This window comes from Typopeltis vanoorti, chromosome 10 (assembly GCF_054136105.1).
Source record: "Typopeltis vanoorti isolate ZY-2024b chromosome 10, IOZ_Tvanoo_1.0, whole genome shotgun sequence".
Lineage (NCBI taxonomy): Eukaryota > Metazoa > Arthropoda > Arachnida > Uropygi > Thelyphonidae > Typopeltis > Typopeltis vanoorti.
Window position 1 is genome coordinate 109,968,027 of NC_143558.1, and position 24,380 is coordinate 109,992,406.

A 24,380-nucleotide genomic window follows, 5' to 3' on the forward strand; every position below is an offset into this window, starting at 1 on the left:
TTAAAAAAAAACAATATTCCTACACAAAATTCCGAAAAAACAACAACATTCCATGTAAAAAAAAAAACCACAGTGATTTTACAAACATCCAAAGATCTCACACATAGTACTAACATCAATGATGCATACCATCATTTATACATATTAAAACCTGATGCATATGACCATTCTTCACTGAACCACTGTTCAGTGAAGAATAGTCACTCAAATGTGGCTATTTCTTCACTCAAATGGCATTCTCTATTGTTCATCTCAACTTTTATAATTAAATCATGAATAATGCCTTCTGCTGAAAAGTCAGAACATGCATGCTTTGGTCAGGTTTGACATTCTGCACCAAAAGTTCAAAAAAAAAAAAAATGGCATGTCCTCTATATGATTTGCTATAACTCCAGAATTTTTTTTTGCCTTCCTTTGCTGCCTTTACCACTTTGTTAATTCAGATGACCTCTTTGATTCATGCGTTAAGGCTTAAGTGCTGAGAAAAATTCATGATAAAAGTTTAACAGAGTGAAACAGCACTAGGAAATTATTAAAAATAGTATTTAATGCTTCCAAATTTCATCTCCGTTACAGAGACATATCTCTGTAATTGTAAGATCTAATATAAGATCTCTGATTATTTATCTCTGAATTTGATTCTCATACAATCTAATTACTCAAAAAACAGTGAGATAATCTTTTTTGGACTTCAATGTTAATGATGCAACTTGCTCCCATTTTCTAATTTCATAAATCAAGATGGAAGAGAAATTTAGCTGTCTGCTGTTAGTAATGATCTAACAAACTGTTTACTAACTACACCAGAATACCTAATAATCTGCATTGTTCTATCAACACCATGGACCTTTTCTTAACCAGCTTTCCCTCCAAAAACATAACTGATGTTAGCTCTCATTCTAGTAACACAAACCACAACTTTATTCATGTTTCTTTCTATACAAACCAGCAAAGCAAAAATTCATCATACAGTGAATGACTCAAGTCAAAAACTCCACTTCTCTCTCACTCAGCTTGTACTACAACATATTATACAAAATTCAAAGTAGACTTTGTACAGACTTTGCATATTCCTGCTGGTATTCTCGACAGTCAAGCTTTCTGGTCCATTACCAAGGCTGTTGGGTACAACCTCTGCCTTTCCATGTTTCTGCCTAATGTGTAATGTTACTATTGAACCTAATAGTTCAATGGTAACATTGCATAAAGATAACACATACTTTTTAGCATTAGTCCTTTCATCACCTGGTGTAAGACCAATCAGCGATGAAATTTTATGTTTGGTCTCTAGAGAAAGGTTCTAGATTTCTAGATTTATTTCTAAAATAAATAAAAAATACAAGAAATAGACAAATAATATCTATCTATCTATATATAGTTGCAGAAGGGAGTGGACATGCCAAGATTGCTCCTGCTTAAAGTTGAATATTATGCGGTTTTATTATGATTACAGCTATTTTGCCTGCTTCAGTTTACAGGGGTACTCCTAAACTGAAGCAGGCAAAATAGCTGTAATCATAATAGTTTATAAAGAGGAGTAACATGGGAGTTTTCTCAGAAATAATATACATGCGGTTTTATATTTCCATTAACTTCAAGTTATATACCGGCATAATCATAAACACAATCTATCACAGTATAAAATAAATTTTTTAAATTTGCAAAGTTAGACAAAGTTATTTTTAATTAAAAAACTTTCTTATTGTTATTACTCCCCCCACCCCCCAACAGTATGCCTTCAAGTTCAGGGAAATTGTTATAGCTCCCGTTTTTCCTAAATGTGCCCAAAGCAATGGCCAGCAAAAGTTCAAGCAGAACCAATATTTCACCATCAGCAGCCATCCCATTTCTGGGCTCAGCATGAGTCCCACAATCTAGTGCTCATTCCCTTCCCCAATAGAATAACACTTACATAGTTACTCCCATAAAAGAGTAGTTTGGACAACTTTTATATGGAGACTTTTAAAGAGAAAGCCTTAAACTCTGCCCCACAAAAACCAACCATTTGGCTTCGCTATGTTGATGATGTGTTTGCTACTTGGCCACATGGCTCTGATGCACTCCTCTCCTTTCTATAACATATAAACAACCAACACCCCAGAATCAAATTCACCCTGGAAGGAGAAAAAAACAACTGCCTTCCTTTCTTAGATACACTAGTCACCTGCCAGCCTGATGGAACCTTGGTTTTCTCAGTCTATAGAAAACCCACCCATACAGGCAGATACATTCACCAACAATCCCACCACCCCTTCTCACAACAATATGGTGTCATTAAGACACTACACAACAGGGCTAAACTTATCTGTTCAAATGACAATGAACTAAACCACATTCTCAACACTTTCACAGCCAATGGCTACCCCCCTCCCAAAAAAAAAATCCAAAAAATATTGAAATCAGTAAACCACAACAAGGATTACTCTAAATCCATTACCATACCCTATATCTGAGGTACCTTGGAAAAAATCACAAAAATCCTAAGAAAACATGACCTAACTTCTTGTTACAGACCATATAAAAAATTGGCATCCCTTATCCGCTCTACTAAAGACCATCTTGTTTGCTTTCAGATGGATCTTTAAATTAGAGATTAATAATTGATTGTCTGATCCACAATCTGCACCTGGCAATGTTTTGGTGTTATTGATTAGTGTCCTCCATCTTCTGTCAATTAAAACGTAGTCAATTTGATTCTTACATCGATTCCCAGGTGCTACCCATGTGTATAGTCTCCTCTTGTGTGCTATTTGTACATAGTGTTATGATTGCTAATTCCCTTTCAATACAGAACTCCAACAGTTTTTCTCCTCATTCATTTCTAATTCCCAGTCTGTATTTTCCAATGATTCCATATAAGTGATCATCATGTGCACTGAATCCCATCTTAGCATTGAAGTTTCATAGAACTATTCAAATGTCCTTTCTTGGTATTGTATCCACAGTTTCATTTAGGTCTTTGTAAAATTCCTCACTTATTTTATCTTATGCATTTGATGTGGGTGCATAAACTTGTATCAGCGTTGTTGGAATTGGGTTGGTGTTTAATCTTACTGTTATGATTCTGTCATTGACTGGGTTGTATCCTTTTACTGCTTTACTTATGTTTTTATTAACAATGATGGTAACTTTTCACTGTTATGGTCTGGACCAGAGAAAAACACCTTGTTTCCCTTATGTGTTGTAAGGAAACAAGGCTGATCTTAGGGTTGGCTGAAACTCACTTACCAGTGAGTTTCAGCCAACCCTAACATTAGTATCTTATTGTCTTCCATTTCATTCTGTATTATGTCTAGTTTCCCAGGTTGCAGGAGTCCTCTGATGTTCCTATCTTGAAGGTCTTTCTGAGCGTTATTTTATGATGAACTGATTGGTGATTTTGTGGGCTGGGATTGTCATCAGTCTTGTTGACATCTGTAACCTAGTAACCTAGGCCTGTAACCAAAGTTCCTCAGCCTAGTCAAATTTGGTCTTTGGTGCACATTCCTTTCCCCTCCATGCTTAGAGGTACCACCTTGGTGTGCCAGGCTGGTGGCTGCCCCTCTGTTATAAGTCTGCATCATCATAAAGGTTATCATGGGATAATAGTAGAGTGGTTTCCCATTCCTTCTCTACTGCAGTATCCTGGCCAGAGAGATGAACAGTTCATCATAGCCCAAGGTTATCATGGTGGAGTCCTCTGGATCTCCACCATGATAACCTCTGGGTCAGTCCTCTGGATCTCCGCCTCTTATAGCATGTACACTACAAGAGGTTACTACTAGTAGTGCTGCTACCCACTACTAAGTATGTTAGTGGTTAGTTGGAAGAGGAGGAAACATCACTAGCCCTTGAATACTCTAATAGCTCCAGGGAGAATGGAGGACCTCCTCCTGGGGTTAGTAAGAGGGACAAGAGATAGATAGAAAACTTAAAGTAAAGAACCCTCGTTAGGAGGAATGTTAGTATGAAGGTAGAAGCAATAAGTGGAAGAATAAGAGAAAAGTATGACCAGAAGCTTGAAATAGATCATACTTAGCTCTGGAACCCTGGGTTAGCTATGCCCATGCCTGCAAAGCCCCTTGGGGAAATCAGGCCTGTAACCTATAAAAATTTTGAAGTTTTTAATTTCATGTCCTTTTCTCCTTCATATGATATTTCACATCCAAAATAATTAAAAGTACTTATCAGTTCTTTATTTTATTATTAATAACTATTTTACTTCTATATGGAGTTTGTCTGCAAAATGCCATTGTTTTAGTTTTATTAATAGATATTTTCATTCTGAACTGTTCCACTATGATGTTTAAATTATGTATTGCTATTCGCAAATTATCTTTCTTATCTGATATTATTACCTTATAATCTGCAAATAATAACATATTTATTTTATTATTATTACTACTAGCTGAGCCTCCCCACTTTGCTGAGGTGAACCTATACTGCCATCGGTTCACTATAGGATATTTACTCGAGTATTTGGTGCTGGTGCTTTCATCATGGTGTAGAAATGTCAGTATTATAATACTTCGTTGTAAACAACATTAGAAGTTTCTTCATCCTCGACAAAAATAATTAAATTCTCAGGAATGCTAACTCGAGAACATGCTACATATAACTGCCCATGTCTGAAACATTCGCCTCTTAAACCTTCATATCTAAGGATCTGTCCTTGGGCTTTATTAATCATCATTACAAAGCAAACTCTTATTAGAAATTGTAACCATATGAATGCAAATGGATAGTCTGAAGGAATGCGGGGTATCCAAGGAATGAAGACATTTCTCTGATACCAGGACCTGTAAATATCGCAGCTTCTATCATATTTGGTTTCAATGATTTTACTTGAATGCTAATTTCAGAGGAACATACTAGGAACATCTATTTTCAGGACCAGGCAATCAGGTGTATTAAGCAAATTTAAAAATTCCATGGGAAAGTGAACTGCATCATCTACATCCACAGGAATATCTACTGATTTGTAAACACTAACAGATCCATTAAGCATATTAAGAACAAACTCATTCATTATTGACACACCATAATTCCAAGGATAGTTCTCTCCCTGAACCAAGAAGGTGATTTTTCTTTTATGTTCTCAATAGATGGGTAGACATGCACAACAGTTTGTTTGCAGTTTGGACAATTTTCCCAATATTTAGGTGTGTTAATATAATTTTTCTGTCTCTTTTCTGTATTTCACCATTGCCAATTTTTAACATTTTTGAGAAAAACAAATGTACATCAGTCTCCATGTAGGTGAACACGTATATTCGTTTTGAGAGAAAACATCTCTATATTATGCCATAGTGACAATTTCTTAAGGCAGGCATTCACTTCATCTGCCCTGGTTCCACGGGATATGATGGGCAGTGTTTGTCAAAAATTACCAGCAAACAGAATAGTTATTCCACCCATTCTTCGATTGTCTGATCTGTTATCCTTCAGCATTTCAACAGATGTTTATTCATCCCAAACAGTCAAAGAAACCTTTTGTAATATCACACTTAATAGGACAATCTATAACAATAGAATTTAACAATATTTAAAAAATGGGACAGATATTGTTAAACTGCAGTATGGGTCATGGAGGGAGGTAAAAAAAAAAAAATTAATCACTGGTCTATAATCTATCCAAATTGCCTGCCTGGTTAGCCAAGTGGATAGCATATCTGCTCTAAAGCCAAAATGCCGCAGGTTCGAATCTTGCCGTGGGCATGGATGTTTGTGATTGTCTGTGGAAAATACCAGTGGTGGTCGGCAGTAGATGGCATTGGTGTAGTTGCGGGTCATTTGGTGATTGAATGGTGGAGATGGAGTTGTAGAGCAGGTGCCCTCCCTCGATGAGTCCTTGGACTCCCTGGAGGTGTCAAATAATAATAACAATAATCTGGACGTGTACACTGATGAAAATGCACACAAACCATCTTCAGAACATTATCTATTGGTGAAGAAATAATCAAAATCCGTTGATTTCTTCTCAAGTTTTGTGTGAACATCAAAAACGGACTTTGCTTTATATGTGTGTGGCAAGATTGGTTTATTCGGTGCAGAGACGTGTTTTTTAAAGAATTAAATGACTGGATATCGAGGGATAGAAGTAAAATATAGTTTATTAAGACAACTAGTTTTGTCTTTTAACAGACTTCTTCAGGTGCATCAAAAAGAGAAAACCAAGTGAAAAACATGAAAGAATAAACTCTAAACATACAAAGCATTAGCATACACAGTTCAGCATTAAAAGCATTGGCATTTGGACATTTAAAACTGTTCTCTGGATAACCTCATTGTTGTGCGTGCGCATGCGTTCAGAATCTCGTGAATGCCAAATTTGGATAGCAGCACAATGACAGTCTGATAGGTTATAACTAGGGTTATTATTAAGATGTATAGGATTAAGGATGATTTCTTTAGATTCCATTATCCTTCTTTCTAGTTCGTCGTAGCAACGAAAGATATTATTTGATCTGTCCAGTAGAACTGAATGGATAATCCTTTCTTCATTAGTGTTAGCAGAAAACAGATTGTTTTTCAGATATTTTTTCATCATTTTTATGATCTTTGTATATATATTCAATGATTCCTGTAATGAAATATTATTTATTATTTGTGATGTCTATTTACATATTACATAATAATAATAATGAGGAGTTGGTCGACTGTTTGTAACTATTGTACTGCTTTTTAGAATCTTTCTTAATGTTTGTCTATTATGCTGTTCCATTTTTGTACTATAGTTGTAAAAATGGGCAAAAATTTTACCACTGACATCTATATTTAATACGAATTTCCATTTATTTTAATAGTATGTCTACTTATGTTATTCCACTTTTAAAACAAATACTGTTTTATTTATCTACAGTAAGCTTTCACTACAGTAAATACTATTAGAATGAACTCACTGTAACACACTATTAAATAACACAACATCAATAGTATCAATGCTATTCTAGATATAATTTGCTGAAGAAATCCATTTACTATAAAAACCATTCATTCGATCTCTACAGCTGCAGTGAAATTTTCACAGTATTTATGTTTGCGACAAGGTATATCATATTACAAAGATTATTTATATATAATGCACTTACACGATCTTTAGGTACTTGAGCAATTTCAAGTAATCTAAGCTTTCCTTCATACTGAATTAAGGTGCCACCCTGAAAATGAAGACAAAATTAACATAATAACAATATTAAGAAAATTAGCATGTTAGGTAAAACATATATTAATATACATCATTTTTATATATAATTTCAAGCAAGGGATCAAGGTAAATGAGTAACTAAAGTATCTGAGAATAAATGTGAAGATAAACTTAAATAGGAAACAGTTTTAAGTAGCAGTACAGGGGACAACCTGTAGAATAAGAAACTGAATAATGTGATTATTTGTGAGTATGGTATCAGTGAAGGCATAAGCAGAGATAAAGTACAGGAATTTTCTTAATCACCCAGAAGAGCAAATTACATGAAGAAAAAGGGGAAAATGAATTCCAGACTCAAATTTTCCAATGTTTTAGAAAAATTTGAAGAGCAGTCCAATCACAATGGTATTTTACACATTATATTTCTGCTCAGGATATAATTTAATCATTATTAATATCATGTTCCAACATGAAAATATGTATAAATATATCGCCAGCCTGGTTGGTCGAGTGGTTATTGTATCTGCTCTCCAGCAAAAAGGCTGTGGGTTCGAATCCCACATGGGCAGGGATGTTTGTGACTGGCTGTGAAAATACTAGTGATGGTAAGTGGTAAAGGCTGCTGGTGTAGTTGCGGTTTGTTGTAGTTGGTGGAACAAGTGGCAGAGACAGAGTGGGTGCCCTCCCTCGATGAGTCTTTGAACTCTCTGGAGGTGTCATAATAATAATAATAATAATAAATTTACGTGAAAAAAAAAAAAATCATTATCTGGTATTTAACAGTATAAAAATGAATACCATCATACTAACATGCACTGAATTTCAGAAAAGAAACTAGTCTCAATATACAAATTTTGTAAATTTTATACATATAGAGATCAAAAAGAAGAATCAAACATCAAAAACTGATTGTCAAAATTTGACAAAAACATTGATTGATAGTCAGGTGAAGGCACGAGGTGAAGCTATCTGCAATGATAGCAAAATCAGTATTTCTTGATGGACAAGAGAAGTTTCAAAATTAGTCCGCAAAAAACAGAAAGCAAGTTTCAACAAGCAAATTAGAATATGCACAACATACAGAAATATGCAGGAGAGCTAAGCTGCTGTATATCACAAGTACATACTGTATCTATAGTAAAAGAATGGGAAGATTCTAGAAATAATGCAGAAAATAAATATCACAAAAGCTATGAGATGTTTTGGAGAAATGGTATAATGAGTACTTCAAAGAAGAATCGAGCATTCAAAATGTTTGCTGATTTTTTTTTCTAATACTCAACCAATGGCATCACTGATACTAGAAGTAGAAAACTTCAAGGACTGTAAATTTGCACATACATACATTACAAGTACATACTGTATTAAATGCAATTAGTAATTACGTTAGTGTGTAAGTTTGATTCCTGTAAAAAGTGGAAAGTGATAGGTAATTTTATGTTCCATATTCAAATTCAGTGGGACAAAATGTTTATAATGGCTGACAGATGCAAAGAAAATCAGGCTTCATTAAATTCCAATATTATTATTATTTTTACATGACACCTCCAAGGAGTCCAAGGGCTCATTGAGAGAGGGTACCCACTCCACACCTCTCCATCTCCACCACTCAATCGACCAACTACAGCGAACCACAACTATGATCATCATCTATAACCAATACCATCTACTAGCCACCACCACTAGTATTTTCACAGACAATCGAAAATATTCATGCCCATGGTGGGATTCGAACCCACAGACTTTTGGCTGGAGAGTGGATATGCTGACCACTCGGCCAACCAGGCTGGCAATATATTTCATCACAGCTGAGTTAGCAAGAGACTGTGCTATTAGCATTTAAAAGGAAATAATGGACAACTTTCTTTCAAAAACATGATTACCTAATTCATTCACTATTTAAAATATTATGAGCAATTAATGGTAATTGCTTTGCAAATACCTGAGAATGACATGCAACCAGAGCATTTAAAATTTGGGCCATAATGTTTACAGTGCCACAATGTTTTAAGAAAAGGACAATCAACTTAAACCTGCTAGAATGAATGTCATATTGTAATATTGTTTGAACTATACTACAATCTGATATAAAAAAATTTCAATACCCTAGCTTAAAGGAACATTGGAACAAATAGCACAGGTTCTTTGTTAAGTATAATATATATACATCACCTTCAAACTAGCTCGACAACTGTTTTCTTTTCCACCATCTTCCAAAGGTACATTATTACCCTCTTTTCTTGCTTGATGCCTGTAACTGCTCTACCTTGTCAACATTATGATTTTGGCAATGTTGCTAAGACTGCAATCCAAGAACATGAGGACAATCCAATCTGAATCTGAGAAATCTAAACTTGCTTATCATGCTACTGACACTAGACACCGAAATCAAACCATGATTCTTCATTCCAGCGATATTTAAGTTTCAGTGTCTGTTTATTGAAATGTTGTGACAGTCCAAATCTTAAATGCTCTGATTGCATGTCATTCTTAAGGTTTTGGAAATTAATCACTATTAACTGTTCATAATATATATATATATATATATATATATATATATTACATTTTTTTTGTAAGTTAGGTAACCTTATTTTTGAATTCCAAAAGCTATTGTTTCTCTTTAAACTATAATAATACAATCTTCTGTTAACAGCTAAGACAGGAGCAAATATATGCATGCTACACGATTCATGTTTTTGATTCACAATTTGAATATTGTTAACCAATCTTCTCTTCTCACTAATTCCAATTCTATACATGTCAACTGGCTACTACACATCCCTTCAAAACATCTAGTTACTAAAATTAATCAGACACCTGCTTCTGCTCAAGGCAAACAAAAATTTTCAATTTGTTACTCAGTAGAATCATATCCATCCTGAAGAATAACTTGAAGATCAGCTCTGGAGATGAAAAAAGAGATTTATGTGAATACTTATATCCATGGAAAGACAATGGATATACTATCCACTCAGTCAACCAGGCCAGCAGTTATCATTTCTCTCATTAGAAAAGTAACTGAATGTATAGTTCAGTACAGAATGCCATTGATATACAGAAGAAAGTAGATGGAGCCCTATATTCAGGGAAAGGGGGGGGGGGAAATCAACAGTACTATGACCATCTGGCTGATGATGCTACAGGCATATTTTGTGCAAAAGGAACAGATGAATGCTAAAGTTCACCTGCACATTACTGCTGACTATGTGCAGTCAGATGGTCATAGACTCAAATGATTCAAAAAGTCTGTATACTTCATACATCATCACTGGCCAGGGTGCCCGTGGCATCTTGTGGGCCTATGAAAGATTCTTAATTAATCATGTTACAGTAGAATGTTTTCAATGTGCATACAATGGAAACCTGTTGAACTTCATCCATGCGACACCAAGTACTGGATAATCAACCCAGATATACAGTTGTAGTCTATTCTTGAGTGTATCTTTTATGACTGTATTATGTATTATCATAGTACATGTGTCTATTATATTTATATATATTAAGGATTAATGCAATGTAACTTTTCATGTGTGGGCCATATGCTAAATAAAATAAATAAAAAAGATTCTGATGGACAAATGATCAAAATTCGATGGAAATGTTCCTTCTCAGCTTGTGAATTATATGAGTTAAAATGCACTACACATTAACTGCATTAGATGATCATATCCACTGTCTGGTCTAATTCTTATTTTTTTTTAAATATTAAACCCCCCCTCCCCCCACACACACAAACAAAAGAGATTACAAAATGTATAGCACATCAGTGCTGTTGTGGGTAGTTGGGAAAGTGGTCAGCAGGAAAGAAGGGAGACTACAGATGTTTTTCTTTAAAAAATGGAGAGTGTAGTCCCTGAGGAAGGCTGCTCCAGGGGAGGAAGACAAGCTGCTGGTTTGGTAGATCTGAAGATGGCTTGTGAATGGACACTGACTAGCATCTGCTGGTCTTTTTAGCAGTAGTTCACAAAAATACCTACAGAGGAAAGCTGTAAGGCTGAAACAAAGTCAAAAAAGAAGTCACAGGGGAGAGTATATGGGAATGAGGCCATCAATTAAACTGGAACTGTCATCTTTCATAGAGCATTTTTTGCACCATTCTAAATGTGAACACAGCATTCTAAGCTTTGGAGGTATTTGGATAGGTTAGTAATGGTAGTAGAGATGAGAAGTAGTGTTGCCTAACTTTTCTATAGAGTGAGGAAGCCATGGATGTAATGTGTTTGTGCCAGGAAAGGTTAATGCAAGTCCGCCTGAAAAGAGAAATCTCAGAGATCTTAGTATTATCAAAGCTAAGAGAACAATACAGCGAGATCTTTCTTGCAAAAATTAAATAAATAAATAAAAATGAAATGTCTATGTTTTACTAGCAGTACAAAAGATTTGGAAGGTCAAAAGAGGAGAAAGAGTGTACTGCTACATGGAACTGAATTTGAAATTAGTAACAGGTCTCTCACACACACACACATATACACCCAGTGCTTTTTATGGGATGTATACAACAGTATGAAATACCAGCACCCTTATTAACAGTAACATGTGACAGGATGCAATATTTTTCCATTCAACTTTTCCTGCTAGCAAAGAATACATACCTGCACCTATTAATTGTTTTCCAAAAAGCATTATATATATACTGAGTGATCCAAAAGTCACAGAAAAAGTAAAAATTCAATAATTCGAAAAGTATAGACAGTAGCACGATGCGGTTTTCACAGAAATGCACAGAAAGACATAGGATTTTTTTTAATAACAAAAAATTTTATTGCCAGAATAGTTACATTTGTTACCGACAGGTGGTGCTGTAGCAGGTCCTAGAGCTGCTACCTGTCACTATTTAAATTGTGAAGTACGTAAATTTCAGATGTAGTGAATACTAAAGTTAAACTTTCAGCATTTAACGTTTAATACTGAAGTTAAACATTCTGCCAAAGTGAGGCATGTTATCGTTACGAGATAAAACACTTTTAGTTAAGCTGTATTATCAGAACTCTGAATGTGCAAGTGTGCTTTGTGCACCTATCGTTCGATGTGGGGTATTAGAAGCGGAAAGGGACCGATGTCTTGTTCCTCACTGATAGCTACGGTGAAAAGGTTTGAGGATACTGGCAGTTTGGAAGAACGTGCAAGAAGCGGGAGACCCTAAAAAACTATTGCAGTTGTGCACGAGGTCAAACACAAGACTAACACACAATCGGCAGCTTCTGCACATGGGGAATGCAGTGCGCGTGAAATTTCAAGATGAACTGGCATTTCATACGGGACTGTGTGGAAATCACTCAGGACCATCCTCAAGAGGTATCCTTACAAAATCCAACACGTACAGGAACTGAAACCAACTGATTTCGAGAGACGTCATGAATTTGCAAATTGCGCTTTTCAACAGATGGAAAACAATGCAGACTGGCTGTCAAATGTCCTGTGGACTGACGAGGCGCATTTTTCGCTTAATGGAAGTATAAATGTGCACAACTGCCGCATCTGAGAGAGAGAGAGAGAGAACCCACATGTGATTGTGGAAACCCCTTTGCATCAGCCAAAGGTGACAGCATGGTGTGGGTTCGCTGCGTCATTAATTATAGGCCCCCTTTTTTCTTTGAGGAAGTCCACAGCGGTACATTTCAAACTGTTTCTGTCACAGGCAAGCATTATGCAGTGCTTTTAAGAGACAGCATCATTCCCTCCTTGCAAGAGAGGCAAGCGCTCCATAGTGTAACATTCATGCAGGATGGAGCACCTCCACACATCACAGGTCCTGTCCAGCACCTGCTGCGATCGACATTTGGCAATGACTGTGTCCTCAGTCACTCTTTCCTGCACAAATGGCCACCAAGATCTCCAGACCTTACACCTTGAGACTTTTGGTTATGGGTTACTTGAAGTCACAGGTGTACAGAGGTCGGCCGATGTCATTGGCCATGTTGAAAGAAGCTATTCGCCATCATGTGACAGGAATTACAGCTGAAACCCTCTTCGATGCTGTGCAGGGTGTCGTGCCATGTCTGACATCCATTCTCATGAATGATGGCCGTCACATTGAGCATTTGTAATCCTAGCTGCGTTGCGAACTGTGCTGCGCCACTGCACAAACTACTGACACAACCGAAGCGCCACCTGTCGGTGGCGAATATAACTATTCTGGTAATAAAATTTTTCGTTATTAAAAAAAAATCCCATGTCTTTCTGTGCATTTCGGTGAAAACCACATCATTCTACTGTTTATACTTTTCGAATTATTGAATTTTTACTTTTTCTGTTACTTTTGGATCACCGGGTATATGTGTGTGTGTGTGTGTGTGTGTGTGTGAGAGAGAGAGAGAGTATATACATACTCGCAGTATATTCATCTTTTTTTGACTGATTGAAACTGAGAAAATAGATAAGTTAATTTAATGGAGCACACAACATGTTTCATCAAAACGAATTCTTCAGGTGTGGTAACACAATAAAGCAAATTAAAAAAAAACATAAAAAACTGTGGCATTATAATGCAGTCTACCTGACTCACATAGTTCTGCCATTAGTTACTGGTGTATGTGTGAACTCATATGGTCGCATTTGCACAACAATAGAACTACAGAATGGATTATAATGACAATTCAAACTCAACTTCAGTTTACAAGTCTGTTATTATAATGGCACAGTTTTTTTTATGTTTTTTTTTAATTTGCTTTAAGTGTTACCACACCTGAAGAAATTGTTTTGACGAAACATGTTGTGTGCTCCATTAAATTAACTTATCTATTTTCTCGGTTTCAGTCTGTCAAAAAAAGATGAACATATCTAATCACCGAATCAATGTAACTAATGATCATGTATGTATGTATACACACACATATATATATATACACAGAAAGAAGAGCATGGGTGAAAGTACACAGCCCTGGAGTATACTTCAGTAATCAGAGAGGAAATTAGTTACTTAGTTACAAAAAGTTGAAAGATCATAACATTGCAGTTCTAAGTAGAATTCTATGTTATACCCAATCAAATGTTTGGTGAGTGAAAATGGAAGAAGCAAGCTGATTTTGGTAGTAAACTGCTGTAGTAAAGTCACACGTAGAAGAACAATTCTTACTACTTGGGTAGTTAACTTGCAAAAAGTCTCTCTCTCTCTCTCACACACACACACACATATTATAAGACTTTCAGGAAGTCAAGGACTCATTAAGGGAACCTATACATCACTTACACTAGTTGCATACCTTCTTTTGAATTTATTCACACTACTTGTACTTATCACCTCAAAAGCTAAACCATTCCAATCATGCACCGAACTATAAGAAAAAAACTAAGTAGGATTCTATGTTATACCGAATCAAATGTCCTGGAAATGTCAAGCATGATCATACAAGTTTCTTTTAACTTTTTTTCACTACTTGTGTCTAAAGGTAAATAATGTAGGTCAGAAGCTCTACTGTGGAATGAAAATTGAGAAGTGAATACTGGTGGTCATTGATTACTAGCTCTCATCCCTTTCTTGATTACATTCATTCTTGATGTCAAAGGATGCCCTCTTCTCCTCTTGCCACTTCTATACAATGAAAAATTCCATTTACTGGAATGCTACATGACATTTCCAGAAATTTGCAGGTCACTTATCATATCATCCCTCTTTCTCCTATATACCAGTCTGCAGGTCACACATTATTTATCTATCCTTTTATTATTTATCTAATCTATTTTCCACAATCCCAATATCATCTTTAACACACACATCTTTGTTCTCTCTTCACAACATCTGCAAAATATCTAAAGCCAGGATAGTAGATCTGCACACAATAGTCTAGGTGAAGCAATATGAAGGCCTTATAAAGAGGCAAAACGACTCTCTTGCCCATTACAAGTCAATATTTGTTTCAGCATTGCTATTATCTTCTGAACTGTATTTGTAATCTTCGCTATATGACCCCTGAACCTCAGCTTCTTGTCTATTAAGACTCCAAGATCCATAGCCCCATCAGTTTTTCCTAGAATAATCCTACCAATATAACAATCCACTGGATATCTCATCACACCAAAGTGCATAACTTCACATTTAGTAGTACAGAAGTGGCATCCACCTTCATTTGCCCACAATTCCAGCCTTTTTAAATCGTTCTGTTAATACTTCAATGTTAGTCACATCCCTAATTACCTTGCCTGTCTTTGCATCATCACCAAACAGCAGAATCACATCAAATTTTTCTTTATGCCATTAATGTATAGACTGAATAACAACAGACCAAGAACTAGTAAACCTGGATACACCACTGGTTACTGCAATTCTTGCAGAATCACCCCCACCACCACTTTATTTTAGCTAAGTCCAAAAGTATCATGATGTATCCATTCTCATTAACTTAACCATTTTCCGGCTTGGTTGGCCGAGTGGTTAGCGTATCTGCTCTCCAGCCAAAAGGCTGCGGGTTCGAATCCTGCCGTGGGCATGGATGTTTGTGATAGTCGGTGGAAATACCAGTGGTGGTGGAGACAGATAGATGTAGAGTAGGTGTCCTCCCTCGACGAGTCTTTGGACTCCCTGGAGGTGTCACGTAATAATAATAATGTTATTATAAAATGAGAGCAAGTTACTCAAACAACACAGTCTCTTTGTAAATCGATGCTATTTATTTCACAGTATAGATTCTCTGTCAACCTGTTTCTGTATGCAAGCTCTCATCAAGCTTTTCTCATATCTTCAATACTATTCTGGTGAAACTGACATGTCAACTGCTAGATACATTAGTCTTTGCACTGATGTAATTATCATACATTCTTTCCACTTCTATGGAGTCTTCTATATGCTGAGACTCAAGTTACATAAACAAGCCAGATAAAGGAGCACAGCTAATTCTGCTGAAATCCCATCAATGCATATAGCCGAATGCTTATTTAGTTTAAGTACCAGCTCTAGTACTTACTGGCTTGGTTGGTTGAGTGATTAGCATATCTGCTCTCTAGCCAAGAGGCTGTAGGTTCAAATCCTTCCTTGGGCATGGATGTTCGTAATGTCTTTTGTTCACTCATACATTCTCATTAGGTGGACTGGGTCACAATGGGAGAAGCAGAACCAACTCTCTGCCATAAGGGGAGAGGCCTTCCTCAGCAATGAGAATATACAGGCTGAATATCTTCATCATCAAGTACAACCTCCTCATATACTTGGGTCACATCATGTAGTGTAGATGTAGTAATGAGTTCCAGTTAATCGAGATTGAGTAAGAACTCAACTCTTAGAAGTGTGGGCACTCATTAGCTCAACAATCTCTTTTGAATCTACCACCTTCATATCATCTGCATTCAGTATGGCTAGTCTTTCAAACCATTCTTTCTTTTACTTGCAGCATAATGATGGAACTCTTTTGGGTTGTCCTTGGCATGCAGAGGCAGATTGTTTTCATATTTAGACTTTGCTTTCCATTCAATACTTGAAAACTCTTCAGACCTGAGCTTTATAATTTTCATTCATGACTTCATCCTCACATACAAGATATTCCTTTCACATGATATTTTATTTGAGAATCTCTTAATAATCAGACTCCATGGATGCATTTCAGTTCATACCACTTAAGCATTTTTTAATGGTTCTCATGCAGGGCCAATATCATTTCCTTCCCATCCAACAAACAATATCATGAGAGAAAGCCTAGTATAGTTCGCCCACCATTTATAGATCCCTTCTTGGCTTGGTGCCAAGAATAGTCGATTCATGCTGAAGGGGAGAAAGAAATGAAGGATGTACAAATTGGTCACCAACATACGAAATCACGTGCTTTCTTGTCTGTCGCTGTACTAGTACTAGCTTGATTTTTGTTGTCACTTTTTTGCATTTTTTTATTATTATTAATTTGTATGATGGATCCAGTACAGTCAACAAGTTCTATTGTTACACGTTTCAGTAGCTCTTGCAAAAGAACATTGAATAATGTGCTGACATCCTGCGAAAAAGAATCGTCAGAAGGCCGTCTTCTCGTTCCCCTTTCTCATTTCATAAAACGTGCAAGTGCAATTGCAGGCGTATCGAGGTCGACTGTTAAAAGAATTCATAAGGAATCAAAAGGTGAAGGTAAGCCAAAATTTAAATCTCCTAAAAAAAAGCACCAGAGAAAGAAAACCATCGAAACAGTAGCTTTGAATGATTTTGATGTAGACGTTACAAGAAGAACTATTCACGATTAATCAGTTTAGGACATTAAAGTGTCTCAGTTCTCTCAACTGTAAGTTTAGAATATCTAAGTTCATTTGAAATAATTTTTGTTTTTCTGTATAATTATTTTTATTTTATAGAAAACTTTCTTAAAAATAAACTTAGTTACATTTTTGTTTTATGCTATACCTTTTTTAATTTTATTAACACTCTACGTACATTTTTCCAACTGTTATACAAGCAAAATAGTTACACTTTAAAAACAGCAATGTTCGTAAAAGAAAAGCTAAATTTTCCGACCTGTAATAATAAACTGAGTTTGTTTATTATTACATCCCAGAAGACAGACTGATTACCCTATTATTGGAATGGATTCTCCTTTTTCTGACATGCGCAGAAGTGTCGAGGGACCTCTAATCGGTGGGCGAACTATACTCTCCGTCGTTTGTCATAATTTCTAGTCTCATTATTCATCAGCATGCAACCTTTTATATATTCAAAGCAATTACTTGAATTTGGAGACAGCAAGAGAGAGAGCGACAAATGCAATGGAATGTGTCAAGGATAACTTGAGCCAGAGATTAAAAAAGGAGATTTTTGTGAAGTTTTAGGTGATTAGTTAAGTACAGAGCAAGGGCATGTAATGAGGGACAAAAACAAACATACAAATGAGAATCCTGATGAGGCCATAACATGGCCTCATAATAACCAGGTAGAACATGATAAAGTGAGGATTGTATCCTGGGTAAGAAGCCCTGTTGAGTTTTTGGCATTCTAACTTTGATCCTTAAGCAACTCCTTAAAAAAACCTAAATATCATAAAGACTATGTTTATGCCTAATACTACTGAAGGCAGAAACATAATAAATCACTCACCTTTACATCAGCATTAGTTTTGTCTGTAACTTCCATGACAAATTCAGGATGAGGATCTTTAGCAGGATTTAGAAGCAGATTTAGTATATCTAGATAATCAAAGTGAAGGTAACAAAATGAAATACTTTTTTTTTTCTTCAAAATGTTCCAGGCAATATCCTGCACTGAAAATGCAAATCATACACAGGAAGTAATGATAATTTGCACTTTTATAACTTAGGGGATTGTAATTCTATTGTAGTAAATGTTCAAGGTTTATATTTCATTTTATAAATCCATAAAGTCAGATTTTTTTTTATAAGATTCTAGTATTTGATTATTATGTGTAGCAGCTTAAACCATGGGTTGCAGCCAAGAAATAATAATTTCATGTGGATACTATAGCACAGAAATTAACATGCATATGCACAACTGTTTTAGTTATTTCCAAGTAGCTGCACTGTCGTTGAGAAAATTCTCATTCTCTGAAATGAAAAAAAGTCAAACAAATATTTCACCCATTAACATGATTTCAATGAATGGCTTGCATTTAATTTTTTGTTGTTGTTGTTTGAGAATGATATCTTGCTCCAAAATTTTTTTTAAATTTAAATATTAATTCGACTATGTGGATTCAATATATTGTTCAATTATTATTATTATGTGACACCTCCAGGGAGTCCAAAGATTCATCGAGGGAGAGTGTGCCAACAGCATCGAACGACTGTACCCCTTCCAACTACTAACCATGCTCAAACTTGCTTAACTTTTTTCATAAGCCATTAGTAGCAGAGGCTATACCAATCGACCAACTTTTGCTGGCAATATATAATAACTGATATACAGTATTTCTAATTAATTCATTTAGGCTTCTTTTATGTGAACACTTTCATACCACCCACAAACTGTAAACTTATATTGCATTAACACCTTGGTTAGGCTAACAATTTTCCCCCCATAATTTTATTAATTTAGTACTTTTTTGTATTTTTATATATTTATTTATTTACATGATATAGCATGTTAAATAAAGAAAAAGGAGAAATTGTTCAGACCTGACTGAAAATTATTTAGGAAAAATGTGTAGAAAAGGAGAGAGTAAATAATATTTGCTATAGTTCTGCTTCACAAACTATGATAGCTAATATTAAGTTATAACATAAAGAAGTGCATAAGTGAACCTCTGATGAGAGAATACAAAAGTAATGTCTTGACAGTAAAACCCTTAGACTGGGTCAGGTATATAATGATGTACAGGGAATTTGAATGGAGGTTATCACTATTTAGTTTTGAATATAAGAAAAAAAAATAGTATTACACTTAAAAGAAAACCACATAAAGAAAGATCTAAAACATCATCAGCATCGTTCTGGTAATTCTTTTTTTAAAGTACTTCCACCCATAAAAGATCACAGACCTATCCACTTTAGTACTGAGTGAGATTCCTAATCTGGAGAGATCAAGCATGGTATTTTTATATGCTGCTTTAAGTTTCCAATAAGCAAGGTGGTCTTACACTGAGCAATGAGAATCTTCTGCCATCCAAAAAATTCAAACATCCATGCCAAGTGGAATACCAAATGTACATTCACTAGAAGAGTGGAAATATTGTCCACTTAGCAAAGTAAGTTAGTAAATATGCACTACAGACTAAAACTGAAAACTATTATTGGGAAAAAGTAAAAGCGTTCAGAAAGAAGAACTAGATTTGGATGTTATTGTTATGTCCCATCCAGTCATTTTTGACTCTTGGTGATCTTGAGAACATAGGCTCTCTATTCCACTTAGACTCTTGTCCTTTCTTTCAGCAATTGTAAGTTCAAGTTCATAAGTTATTTTATGTTGTCCACCCAACTGTTTTGAGGTCTTCCTCTTCTTCTCACACCCTCAATCTTCCCCAACATGACAGCTTTTTCAATGATTCATCTACTCATATAATATATCTGAAGTACATAGACTTCTGTTTAGCAATCATTGTCTCCAAATTTTGTCTATACACTCTCTAAAACAGGAATTCTCAACCTATGGTACGCATACCACTGGTGGTACATGAGCCACTGCCTTACTGGTATATCTAATATCTTGAATTAAATATAGTGGTACACCACTGGAAAAGGTTGAGAACCCCTGCTCTAAAACATACTTATTGGTCTTGCTTGCAGTCCATGGGATTCTAAATAGTCTCCTCCATGCTTATAATTCAAATGAATCAATTCACTTTCTTCCTTTCTTTCTTTCTTCTAAATAATCCAGTTTGCAACATCCATACATCACTACTACTGGAAATACCACTGTTTTGACAATTCTAACTTTCATGGCCTTACACCTCTATCTTTCATAATTTTTATCAGGTTTAACATAGCTTTTTTCCCATAACTATTCTTCTTTTAATTTCATCTTCCCATTTACCATCATTTCTGATTCTGGACCTTAGTAAATCATAACTTTCAACAATATCTATTATAAATTCATTTAAATTGCCAGAAGTCACTTTTGTTTTGCTGATATTTAAATTAAGTCTGGCTTTGTTACTTTCTCTCTTAACCAATAGAACACACTGCTCCACACATCTTCCTTAGTTTTTGCTATGAAAGTTGTATCATCTGCATATCTTTATTTTTTCTGAATAATATAAGCATGTAAACACAAGAAAGATATTTAATTAGTCAAATACTTCTGTCTGAAAATTGCAGACCACCTTCAGTGGCACTACAAGAACAGTTTTAAAAAATACAAGGTGGAATACTAACAATAGATCATTTTAAAATAGAACAAGCCACGTGATGTTATAAATTCAGTTTAGGATGAGTGAGTAATGCCTCTATGCTTTCTTTGAATAAATGTTCAAATTTATAGTGGGATCTATGTAAGAGGCGAGTTTTTGACCAAAGGATGTTGTGGTTAGTTTCAATCCAGTGCTGAGCCAATCCAGATTTTTCAGGTTTGTTGTGATAAAACTATTCGATTTCGTAATACACTCTGGATATTTCTTATGTCAAAACAAATTTTACAGCCAAGTAAAAGGAATGGCCATGGGAAGTCCTCTCTCCTGCTTTAGCCAAATTTTATTTAGAACATCTAGAAAAAGTCCTCTTCTCATCTATTTTCCCTCAACCATCCTTTTGGGTAAGATATATAGATGACATCTTTACTATATGGCCTCACAACAAAGACTCGTTACCTTCTTTTTTAAACAGTATCAATTCCTTACATCATCATATAAAGTTTACTATGGAAATGGAAAAAACAACCAGTTATCTTTTTTAGACATTCTCCTCATCCAGTCACCTTCAAATACTCTTACAACTATGGTTTACAGGAAACCAACATTCACAGGTTGGTATATTCTTAAAGAATCAGCCCATCATCCTTGTCAAAAAACAGGAATCATAAAATGTCTAATCAGAAGAGCCAAAACTAATTGTTCTACTTCTAATTTTCTACAGAAAGAACTTTCTACTATCCAACAACACATGAAACTCTATGGCTTTTCCGAAAAGAGTACACATCTTCTCGATTCTTATAATCCACCACTAAACAACAAAGATTCAATACATCGAGTTCCAATTCCATACATCTCCGGGATTTCAAAACCTATCTTAAGAATTCTGAAGAAATATGAGTTAACAGCTACGTATTCACCTATTAACAAATTATCTTCCCATTTTCCTTCTCCTAAAGACAAACGCTCAACTATGTCTCTTCCTGGAGTTTATCAAATTCCCTGCAACTGTGATCTCTCCTATTTTGGACAAACTGGATGCTCTCTTGAAAAAAGAATCCAAGAACATCAATCCTCCATTCATCACAACAAACCCGGTTGGTCAAAAACTCACTTCTTACATAGATCCTGCTATAAATTTGAACGTTTATTCAAAGATAGCATAGAGGCATTACTCCATTGTCCTAACCTGAATCAGAATGACTGTATATCTGTATCAAAAATCTGGAAAAGTCTAATCAGGATAACTCATTAATTCATATTTTTTTTTGTTATTTAATATTATTAATTAATATCTTTATTTCAATCATGTCTCTGCTTATTCCTAATAATATTCCCTTTAATACTTAGTGATATAACATCATGAGGCTTGTTCTATTTTTAAATGATCTATTGTTAGTATTCCACCTTGTATTTTTTTAAAACTGTTCTTGTAGTACCACTGAAGATGGTCTGCAATTTTCAGACCGAAATATTTGGCTAATTAAATATCTTTCTTGTGTTTACGTGCTTGTATTATTCAATCTTTATGGCACAAGTATCCTTAAAATATCAAATTTTATTTTTTCTGCAACCAATCTCAATTCCTGCTTGGTTATTGTCTAAGTCATCTATTCTCATGATGTATTCACTATAAATATTAAAAAGATAGGGCAAGAATACACAACTTTGCCATATCCCTTTTTCCACTTGAACACTGATGTTTCTCCAAAGACTGTTTATACTGAAGCTTCTTGGTTGTCATACAGTCTCTTATCAAGAGAATTAGACACTTAAGTATTCCCATTGATCTCATTACAATTCACACTCTGTTGTGATCCATGCAATCAAAAGCTTTCTTATAATCAATAAAACAGATGAATATTTCCTTCTGAAATTCTCTTGTTCTTTCCATAGTCCATCTCATTTGCTATCTGGTATCTAGTTCCTCTACCTCTTCTAAAGCCTACCTGTTCTTGTGGTATTTCTCTATTCACATATGGCTCCAGCCTTTGTTGGATCATTTCAGCATAACTTTAATTGCATTAAAGTGATGGTTCTATAATTCTCACAATCTCTGGATATTGAATCATACAAATTAAAGGAAATATTTATAAGCTCTATATACTGAAACAAAATTTGATAAATATTTGCAGAGATATGAAATAAGAAATTACTGATAGATTCTAAGTGAAATCAATTCAGGAAAAGAAAAGTATACAGAAACTTTCTTGGAGGTAAATGAGTAAGTGCTTCACTTACCTGATGCCAAAATATAGAAAAAACATTGCAGAGCAATGTACATTCAACTCTCAGCATTACAAATACTGATATAATTCACTAGTCCTGAATTTTTAGCCATGCTAAAAATTCAGGATGTTGGATTTAGCAGACTATTCCTGTGGTGTCAAGAAGTTTCCTATAGTGAAAAGCAACAGTAGTATGGAAAAAGAAAAAAAAAAAAAGAAAAGGACTGAGAAGAATACTCTCTAAAGAAAATAAACACACAGCAATGTTCTAAACGTAGTGGTTAAAAAACTCAGAAATTAAAAACAAGAGCACCATAAATGGAAATTAAAGATGACAAAGGCAACATAACTGGAAATTTTATTGTCCAATACAAGCCAACCACTTTACTTATGGGAGACATCAAGCATCTCAAAAACTTTCCACATTTAATCTCTAGTGCAGAGTTCCTGATTTTTTTTTCATATTTTTTATATCAATTCCACACAAGAGGTTGCAGACCTGCAGTACATGAGTATCATGTTCAGACAAATGGTCAAAAGAACCTGGTTATGTTTTTTGAAGAATTCGAGGTTGTAGACCTTAGGGAAAATTGGAAAGACATTCTACAGAACAGATATAGAAGTTAAAAGGAGGGTGGGATGCCAGTTCAGTACATTAGAAGCAGGGAATGAATGTTAACAAGTAGCTGCTTAACTTGTACATATTTGGTCTGATGTATTACAATAAATAACTTTTTTTATTAAAAGACCAGAAGATAAATGATAAAATATATATACAAAGAGCCAACAAGTTTCACTAGCCACTGTCTAGCATTTTCAAGGCTGAACTGGTGTGAAAACAAATGCATTGAGTTACATTTCAAAAAACATACACTTTAGTAACTGTTAGGCCATTACATTTGATTATTCTGTTGGAAGGCGTGCATGTGTTCGAAAGCTTCAGTCAGATTCCGGTATGACCACCAATCTTAGGATCACCTAAAGATGAGGTACCTTTCTTCAAATGTCCTGGAGTATATGAAATTCCATACACGTGTGGCCTTTCTTACATTGGTCAGACTTCGAGAAGTTTTGAAATAAGACAGAAGGAACATGTGGGAGATGTCAATCATAATAGAATCATCACATCTGGTTTAGCACATCATTTCTCAACATCAAATCACGTTATAGATTGGAAAAACAGTTCTATGCCTTACATCGAGAATGACTACAGATACAGAACTTTAAAAGAAGCAGCTGTGGTATTACGCACAGGCAATAATTTAAATAGAAATCAGGGCATTGTTCTTAAAGACATATGGAAAAATCTCATCATCTCTCTCA

At 35.1% G+C, this 24,380-nt stretch overlaps 1 protein-coding gene across 2 annotated transcripts in view; it reads right to left on the reverse strand.

The window, feature by feature from the left end:
- Positions 1–24,380, reverse strand: part of UGP (UDP-glucose pyrophosphorylase) — a 243,987-nt gene that overhangs the window by 102,257 nt on the left and 117,350 nt on the right. For both annotated transcript variants that reach the window (XM_090398780.1, XM_090398779.1), the window contains exons 8-9: positions 18,129–18,217; positions 7,071–7,139 (exon numbers count right to left, since the gene is read on the reverse strand). In XM_090398780.1, the coding sequence (XP_090254906.1) occupies positions 7,071–7,139; positions 18,129–18,217 (158 nt within the window). The remainder of the gene's footprint in view (positions 1–7,070; positions 7,140–18,128; positions 18,218–24,380) is intronic.